Genomic DNA, 9,943 nt, shown 5'->3' on the forward strand with positions numbered 1-9,943 from the left:
GCTATAGAAGATGGGCAGAATATAATTTTGAAAAGGACTCCAAGTGAAAGTTAAAATGTTAATGCTCATCTCAGAAGAGTGTGGGTATAATTAATTCCCTGCTGTGGACCCTTTGCCAGATTATTAAAACTAATTTCTGATACCATTTTCAAGAAAGAAAACAATAATACTGTGTAAAAACTAGAGCTAACTGCTTACGTAAAGAAAGGTCTTCTAAGGAAAGTCGTGTACTCTTACCATGAAGGTGTAGAAAGTTAATCATGCCCAGGCAGTGTTGCTGAGGGCGTAAGAATAGCCTTGGGAACAGTTGGCAGGAGGGAAAATAGTGTGGGTGACACTATTCGGAACACATTTTTGGCTGTATCTGTCAGATTATATATATATATATATATATATATATATATATATATATATATATATTCTGCTTTTAGGAATTTATTCCACAAATACATATGTAGAACTGCTTAAAGTAATTCCGTCACTTCAGCTTTTCTCTTTGCTGAAGCAACACAATGTCCACTGGTGCGCTAGAGCGCTAGGCAGCCCACAGGGCATCCACACAGTGGTACATGCAGTCATTAAAAAGAGCGAGGCAGACCTATAAGTACTAATATAAAGAGATGTCTGTGACATATTGTTGGAAAGCATCGTGTCACTGTGTAATTCATTTATCATTGTCCGTGATCCGAGTTGTTACAGTTCCGTCCACATAAGCAAGTGAGAGTCTCTGGGAGAGGCATAACCGAGGCTTAGGAGAAACAGGACAGTTGCTTTCCCCAATGCTGTTCAGTGTTTTAAATCAAATATTTAACATTGACTTAAAAATAAATATCCTCACATTAGAGATTTAGAAGTGCTTTATCTGGTCTTTCCCAGCTGTGGGGGAGAGACCATTCTTCTGTTTTTGACAGTCAAGTGTCTTCATTATAGCTATTGAGCTTTGCCTGCTGCCACCTGTGGAGTACAGCTACGAGAGCCAGAGTGTATCCAAGGCCAGAGTGTCTTCGTTTGTCATGGTGATGAAACTTCAATGAAACCAATCAGAAGAATGCACAGACTGCCAGAGGGGAACACGTGACTGGCATTAGCAGCGAGCATAGTAGAGCTTAGTGCAGGTAGCCTGCAGAGGCGCCTTGCCGATTTCTAGCTGGATGACCTTAGCCAAAGTGCTTAATGTTTCCGAGGCACTTTCCTTGCTGTAAACAAAGTTGGGACATGATCAGCGAAGCGGGGTGTGAGGAAGATTGGCTCTAGGCAACGGACAACACCTAGCAAACTATAGCCACTGTTGACTCTGTTATTACTACTGTTACCAGTGAACCCGATTTGGTATAACACATTTTTTTCCCTTAACTGGACAGAGAACACCTCACGTTGCCTTCATCTCAGATTTGGCAGCTCTGTCATTGAAGAAATTGACCTACATACAGAATTAACCTGCAAATGCTGACCGGTGGCCCCTCACAAGCCCAGCAGATGGTCACAGAGCTGGGTGTGTCTGCTCGCTGTGCCTCTGGAGCTCATGACTGGGTCTTGGGGCCAGCAGACATGCCAGTTGCCTTTTTCACTTTCAGCATCTGCACATATGCTCAGTTTTCCAAAACATATTCCAAGATAAACAGCTGGTTTCAGAATTTTTTTTTTCTTTTTTGCAGAACCGGGGTTTGAACTCAGGCCCTTGCGCTTGCCAGGGAAGCACTTATTCCACTGAGCCATCTCCCTAGCCCTCAAAAATTTTAAGGACATGATCACTTGTGTCCAGGATCACAGCCACTTACAGCATCTTTTCCTCCTCCTGGTTCACAGACTCAAATGTACCTTTCACCTGTGATCTAGGATAGTCAACTACTTAGCTCTGAATGCTGCTTTCTGTTTTACCTTGAAAAGAGAAGGATTTTAGACTATCTGTGTCTGCAGAGAACTGAGACCAGTGCCCACGGGGCCTGCAGAGGGCTGGGGGTCCCCACGGGCCATCTGGGCCATGATACACTGGTCGCATCTGGCCAAGGATGTAGTTTGCAGATCCCACTCTCAGCTTAACCTCCTTCCATGACCACAGAGCAAGCTCATGGAAGCAGCTACAGGGGCCCAGCAGTGCTCTGCACAGCACGGAGGACCTGGAGCCCTGGCTCAGCTTGTCCCGGTGGAGCTGTCGGGTGGGGGATGTTGATATTCCTCTCAAATACAGGAAGGGTCTTGAATTAACAGCATCCTCTGGCTGACATCTTTGTCAGCATCCCAGCTGCAGATGTGTGTTTTCCCTTTATTTGGCTGTCAATTCTGGCAAATACTTGCATTTTACATTGGCGACCTAGTTTTGATGAAATGATGCTTTTACATGTAGCCTCAAGAATCTGTGGGTGCGTGTAATTTGTACACACATGTTTTGGATGGGCTCTTTCACCCTTATCACTACACTGAACCTCATAGCGTTTATAGAGAGAAATGGGCTCTGGACCAGTGTGGTACCCGCTCCAGAGGAGCTGGCCTGGGGCCCATGTGTCACCCATGTACCCTGGAGGTGAACAAAGGGACCACATTCGGGCTGGATGAGCCCAGCTGCAGTCCTTTCCTTGTTTGTTTTTCAGTTAATTTATATATTCAGAATGAGAACTCTAGCTAGTATAAAATAGTATTCAGTGTATTTTTTTAATTGGGGAGAAAGTCAATAGCTACTATATATTTTTGAGACTCTTCATTTTCTTGGTTTTTTTAAAACAGCTTTATAGCACTAAAATGATTGTTGGTATATTATATGATTGTTTGTTCTAATGCAGGATATATATAACATAAAAGTTGACATTAATCATGCTCAAGTGTATAATTTAGTGGCATTATATTCACAATCAACATCTCCACTATTTTCATTTTTTCATCATCCTAAATTACCCTTGCCCCTATCCCTGGAAACCTCCTATCTACTTTCTGTCTTTGGATTTATCTCTTTTAGGCACTTCATATAGTTTGATAATTTTTTGTCATTTTATACTGGGATCATGGTACTTAGCATATGGGGTTTTTTTATTTGTTTGTTTGGTTCGTTTTTTTACAGAACCAGGGATTGAACTCAGGTCCTTGCGCTTGCCAGGCAAGCGCTTATTCCACTGAGCCATCTCCTCCCCCCGCCCCTGGCCCCAGCATATGTTTTCAATGCCTTCTGCATCACATTTTCTATCAGAACTCCCACTCTTTTTATGGCCAAATAATATTCCATTTTATGTGTACACCACATTTGGTGATCTACTTGTCCAAACTTGAGAGTTGTTCCTGTTTGACTTTTTTTGACTAATTCTGCATTGGTCCTTGGTGTATACATAGCTGCTGAAATCTCTTCATTCAGTTCTTTTAGGATGATAACTAGGAATGGGATGGGTGGGTCCTATGGTGATTATGTTTTGCCTTTTGAGAAACATTTTTTTAAAAAAAACTTTGTATTTAAGGTAAATGTGTGAAGAATAATTTCATATGAAACTGGTCATGGTGATACATACCTGTAATCTAGTATCCAGGGGGCTGAGGCAGGAGGATCTCTCCATGAGCTTGGGCTGCATAGTGAGTTCAAGAACAGCTTGAACTACATAGTGGGACCCTATCAGAAGCTGATCAGCCTTCCCGATCTCCTATGATGAGTGGACAGTGAGGGATTAAATAAATAAGCAGTAGCATAAAGCTTTGGGGTCCAGGAAGGTCAGAAAGCGCTAGGAGCTAAAATGAAGAGTTCTTTGGAATCACCCTTATTTCTTGGGCTTTTAAACAAAGGGAATGGATAGCTGAGGTGAATGTGGAGCCATGGGCAGGACCTTGTAAAACTACATCAAAGACTTCCCCAAGCAGTACATTTTGCCAACGAGGAGAACCGTCTTATCTCTAGTGCGCCAAGGGCCTGCTGCTGCAGTTGTAAAAATTGGAGTGAGAGCTGGGTGTCCTCAGCTGTGGCTTTATTCTGCCCTTGGAGGTGTCACACTGCCACAGGCCTCCACAGTGACCACTGGCATGGAGAGCTATACCTTCCACACACTAGCCACTGCTCCTTGAGCAAGTCTTTGGAGAGACTCCTAAATAAATGCGTTAAGCCAGTAAGTTGATTTTGTTGTTGTTGTTGTTGAGCAGGCTCTCACTGTGCAGTTTAGACCTGCCTTGAACTCACTGTATAACCCAGGCTGGCCTCCGACTTGCAGCAATCTTCCTGCCTCAGCCTCCGAGTGCTGAGATTATAGCCATGTAACACCAATACCCAGCAGAGTGAGTTAACTGTAAAGCCTGCTCAGTGCTGCCTCATAGTGGTCTGCAACAAGAGCTCGTCTGGGAAACAAACAAAAACCCCACAGAGAGTAACTGCTGGAAGCCCCTTGCGTCAGTGCCCATGTGGGTCTAGTTCTCCTAGGCAAGCTTATTCGTTCATTCAGTCATTTAACAAATCTTTTTTAAGGGTCTGCTCTGTCACAGATGCTGTTCTGGGCACTGTGGAACTGGTGACGGCAGATATCTCATGTATATTCATATAATGCTGTGTAGGATAAAGATCGTGATATGAAAAGCCTGTTTAAAAATGTAGGAGGAGAGGCCGGGGAGATGGCTCAGTGGAATAAGCACTTCCCTGGTAAGTGCAAGGGCCTGAGTTCAATCCCTGGTTCCACAAAAAAAAATAAAATGTAGGGAGAAGAAGCAAAGTGTTGTGGGGCTGGGAGTGCTGTGTAGATGCACTCGAAAGGGAAGTCTTTGGAAAGCTGAACTGGAGAGCTGAAAGAGTGAAGGAGCAGGTCTTCTGAAAGCTCAGGTAGGCCATTCTAGGAGTGGCAAAAGCAAGGCCAGGCCCTGTGGTGGATCCCGTGGGCATGGAGGTCTGTGACTTGGCACCATCACAGGAAGCCATGGGACGGGATGGGACCCCCTCCGTTATTCCCCCTGGTGTAGAAAAGCAAGACGAGAAAGCGTAACTGAATCCCACAGTCCCAGCTGCTCAACAACAGATTGGGAATCAGGCGCCAGCTGCCCCGGTGCACCTGGCCCTCAGCCTCTGCGCTGACTGCTGTGGCTGCCCAGAAGGGTCTCACGGGAGTTTTGGTCACTAGTGTGGGAGGGGCTGTGTCATGTACGCGGCTTGCAGCTGGGTCTCTGCGCTTCTTCCCAGGCATGATGCGCTTGCCAGGCTTTGACGGCAGCAGCCTGAGCTTCCAGATGCTGATGAACGCAGACAGCCTGTACATGGCTGCACACTGTGCCCTGCTGCTCAACCTGAAGCTGTCCCACGGTGACTACTACAGGAAGCGGCCAGCCCTGGCGCCCGGCATGTTGGTGAGTGTGCAGCCTCTGCCTGCTGCCTCAGGGTACTGCAGGCCTGCTGCCTGCATCACCTGGGGCAGGGCCTTAGAGGGCACAGCAGGGTGTGCTCTGTTCCACGCCTGTGCGACTCTGGAGGGAGGAAAGGGATATGTGCTGTGAGGGCACAGATGTGCACAGGTGTGAGCTGCAGGGCCCTCCCATCCTGCCAGGGGGCTGCTGGTGGGGAAGAGCCCTGAGTGCTTGCTTACATCCACCCTTTCATCCGGCAGAACCACTAGACACGTGGCCTCAAAGCACATTCAAAAGCATCCTTACCACATTGGGATCAGACATGCAGGGATTTTGCTGAAAGTGATGTATTGTTACCAACCTCTTCACTGCATTCCAGAGTATACCCAGACCTACTCATGGGCCAGAACTAGGCTCAGGTTGCCAGTGACAGAATTCCTCTGAAAGGAGTGGAGAAGTGTGTTGGCTCCCTGACCAAGCAAGACACTCGTGTGGTGTCATCTCCTAGGACCAGGTCATGAGCCTGAATTACTGGGTCCACAGAAGGGGACAGATAAGATTTGTATGCTTAACAAAGTATGGATCTGCAAGGCTAAGTGACTACATTGTGAGTCAAGTGCCTCCACGTGTGCTCCTTGCAGGCAGAGGCTGGGCAGAGGAAGCTGCTTTGAGGCAGCTGCGCACTGTGTGACTCCCCACCCACGGGGGAGCGCAGCAAGTGCAGCGGCCCTGCTCCTTCTGAGGGGCCATAGCAGACATCATCAGCAAAAGGAGCTTTGGAAAGTCTGGGCTTCTCCACCCTTGGCTCCTCCCGTCCCCTCTTCACCCCCATGAAAGCCCCCTGACTCCCAGGCGAGGCAGGACAGGAAGGGTTAGCTTGGAGCTGCTCCTAGCAGAGGTCTGTGCGGTCCCCCTCTCACGTGCTCTCTCTGCAGAAGGAGTTCATGAAGCAGGTGCAGACCGGAGGGGTGCTCATGGTCTTCTCTCAGGCCTGGATTGAGGAGCTGTACCACCAGGTGCTGGAGAGAAACATGCTGGGTGAAGCCGGCTACTGGGGCAGCCCGGAGGACAACAGCCTGCCACTCATCACCATGCTGACGGGTCAGCACCCATCCCCAGCCCTGCGCCACTCGGCGGGTGGGAAGGCTTGGCCCTCAAGGCCGCTTCTGAAGCACAATGGTGTCTGAAGTGGGCCTTGAAACAGCAGTCACAAAGCCTCCCGGGCACTGCCCACAGCCCAGAGCGCCTCACCAGTGCTCGGTCCTCTTCTGTGCGGAGCTTGCGAGGCTCGCTGCATCTTACGAGACAAGCACTAGCTTGGCTCCTCCTCTGCTGGGGTCGGGCCGTAGGCCGCTCTCATATGGATGGGCAGCACTTCCTGGGCCCAGGGCCCACGGTCACATCTGAGGCTCTCAGAGGCTAAGAGAGCCGTTGACCCTTCGCTGCCCCTGGGGTCTGAGCAGCAATGTAGATGACTAATTTTAAACTTGGCCCCATTTCCACATCCTGTCTATGTCAGAGCTCCCCGCTTCCCATCCGCACCAGAATTCCACATGGTGCTACCTACTCACCTGCCCCGCGTTATTTGGTGTCACTGTTCAGAGCCTTTATATCCTGTTGAACTATCCAAAATTTCACAGTGAGGTCAAGCACTGGCGAGGCTGAGGCAGGAGGGTCACTTCAAGCCCAAGGGCAGCCTGGAAATTCAAGGCCAATTTGGACTATATAACAAGGGTGGGTCAGGTACCTGCAGTTGGTTCTGGGAATGCTTGTAAAGGTGAGAGTTGACTACTGGCTGGTGGAGAGGAGTGGAGCAGCAAGCCAAGGCACACGGTGAGGTCTGTCCCCACAGGGCAGGGTCCAGACAGCTGTCTGATGTTCTGTTTTGCTTTCAGAACAAGGATAAAAGGAAGGGCAAGGCTGGGTCCCAAGCCTTGGGGATCAGGGTCACTGAAAGGTACCAGTTCACATATTATTAATCGTGGTAGCATTTATAAAATAATTCTTATATGCAAGGGCTGTGCACTTCATTTACCTATAAGTAATGCTTGATTTCAATCTGTTTTTACCAGCTCCCTTCCTGGGAATAGCTGGTGCTGTCCAGAGCTCCTTAGTCTTGGAATTTGGATATTCTGCACACCAACTTTAATTCATTAATTCTTAAATGCCATAATTCTTGCTAAACACAGTCTTTATAAATAAGTGAAGGGCTACTCCATGATGAGAAATGAGTAACCAGTTATTCACGTCTCACTCATCAGTCAACACCATTAATCAACCATCTCCCTTAGAATGGAACAGTGAACTCCATTACTGTGTCCATGAGAGAGTTACTGTGCTCTCAATTAATGATAGAAAAATAATCTTTTCTTAAGTTGACACAATAAGCTTTTGTGAGTCTTTGCAGCAAATGACAGATACGACATGACAAGTAAATTCAAGCAGCAGTTAACCTCGGGTTTCGAAACTGCTACCTGATCTTTTTATTACATATAAGAAAAAACCATGGACTAAGTGCCTGCTTAGGCAAGCGCGGGGACTGGGGTTCAATCCCCGGCACTGCGTGCTGTGCCAGCTCTGCCTCCAGGCATGCTGAGCTGGGCGCTAAGTCTGGGCGTGGTGGCACAAACCTATAATCCCAGCACTGAGGAGGCTGAAAACAGGAGGATCACTACAAGTCTGAGCTGTATAGTAAGACCCTGTTCCAAATTAAAAAGACCCTGTACATTAACAAAAAGAAGAAACAACCGTGGCAGTAATCTGGTCAGTGCCTGTACAAACTCTGGCCACTCCTGGTGCCACGGAAAGTGTGCTATGGAATTGTGTGACTGTAGCGCTTAGACAAAGTTTGTGGTACTTGAATTCGCCACTCCTTTACCTAGCACATAGGAAACATAACATAGACTAATGGTAATTTCTGGTGCATGCCAATAAGCAGCCACTTAACCAATGGTCAAATTAATTTCAGAGAAACTGGCCTGCTCCCGCTTTCACAACCATATAGATTTCTCCCTTTTTTGATCTTTTAAAGTGCTGCCTGGAAGTCTCCAAGCTTCTTAAAGTTTTTATAAGAATGAATGGTAAAGTGAACCCATTTTTAAACACCATGCAAAGAACTATCCTGTTGTGTCAAGGCTACAGTCCTAACCTCAGAGCTACTCCTCCTGCCATCCTGCGTGTCCCCTCCCTGGGTTGCACTCACTCACACCACACATTTCCACCCATCACCACTGTTGCCATGGTTGTTTCCTTTATACCAAAGGTGTCCACACCCAGAGAATGGAGTGTCTGTCCCAGGTACAAGGCTGCGGGGCTCCGTACGTAGGAACCGTGATAAGAACCCCACATTCTCAACCCCAGGCCATCGGTTCCTTCCTGCTGCGACGTTGAGGGATGGTTTGTTGAGCTAATCCTGTCGAGGAGGATTTGTTCCAGGGTAGATGGAGAAACAAGGTAGCTGAGGAACCTGTAGTGAGCATGAAATGGGAAGATGTGGACATGGATCTAATCCTTTTCTTCGCCATCAATATGGCTGAAGTGATCCAGCGCCTTTAAATGTTTCCCCTTTTGTGAAATTGAAAAGGGAATGCCAACCCTGCCTACCTACTTTGAATTGTTGGGACAATCAAATGAAAAAAAAATAACGTTAGTTGGAAACTATAAGGTATTCTTAACAATGTGTTATCATTGTACTCAGATGTTAGATTAAGTGATTATCTGACAAAGAGGTCTGTCTTTTTGAAATTCTAATGAAGAAGCCCTCAAAGAAAAATTCATTTTTGGGTGACCAGCCCATATAAAATTTGGAAATAATGCCATGGATATGAATGAAAAAGAGAATCCAAAGCTCAGAGTTATTTCAAATGAATAGATTTCCTAACAGTAGAGATGACAGAATTTAGCTTTGTTTTTCAAATACAAAATACACAGTGGTGTAACAGGATAATGCTTTGACAATGAAAAGAAAATGAGCTGACTAAATAAAATACAACTCATAATACTCTGAAAAAGTTGCTCTGTACCCAGCACACAATAGATACACTGGTCGCTTGTTGAAGAAAAATGAGGATTACGGTGGCCATGTGCTGGACCGGAGCGTTGTAGTCAGGACAAACCTTGTCGACTTTCCTTGGCAGATATCGATGGCCTGGAAAGCAGTGCAATTGGGGGCCAGCTGATGGCCTCAGCTTCTACTGAGTCTCCTTTTACCCAGAGCAGGAGAGTAGATGACTCCACGGTGGCAGGTAAGGACCTGGCTCTGAAGTGTATGAGTGGGGCAGGGGAGATAACTCAGTGGTCTAAGCGCCTGCCTGGCAAGCACGAGGACTTGGGTTGGATCCTTAGCACCACGTGCTGTGCTGGCCTTGCACTGAGTAGCATTTGTTATTTATGAGCACAAAGTGAAATGTGAGCCAACAGACCATTTTTTTTTTAATTTTTAGGAGAGTAACAATGGTTAGTACATTGTGTATTGTTACTGCCAAAGTAGTTTCTCATATTACAAGATGTAGGCAAGAAATAATTAATAAACAACATAGATACGAACCTCTGTTTTTTTTTAAAGTCAACAGAAAATGGAAATATACTTTTTAAAGTTTCTAATACTAGGAGAAGATATCATACAATGTCTTTTAAATAAATTGTAAGTCAA

The 9,943-nt window shown here is 46.5% G+C and overlaps 1 protein-coding gene across 1 annotated transcript in view; it reads left to right on the plus strand.

Annotated features, from left to right (window-relative positions):
- The window catches only part of Arfgef3 (ARFGEF family member 3), a 154,791-nt gene that overhangs the window by 103,270 nt on the left and 41,578 nt on the right, over positions 1–9,943 (plus strand). The window contains exons 13-15 of the mRNA XM_023712198.1: positions 5,132–5,295; positions 6,228–6,393; positions 9,429–9,536. Of these exons, the coding sequence (XP_023567966.1) occupies positions 5,132–5,295; positions 6,228–6,393; positions 9,429–9,536 (438 nt within the window). The remainder of the gene's footprint in view (positions 1–5,131; positions 5,296–6,227; positions 6,394–9,428; positions 9,537–9,943) is intronic.

Source organism: Octodon degus, unplaced genomic scaffold, assembly GCF_000260255.1.
Source record: "Octodon degus isolate 3935 unplaced genomic scaffold, OctDeg1.0 scaffold00024, whole genome shotgun sequence".
Taxonomy (NCBI): Eukaryota; Metazoa; Chordata; class Mammalia; order Rodentia; family Octodontidae; genus Octodon; species Octodon degus.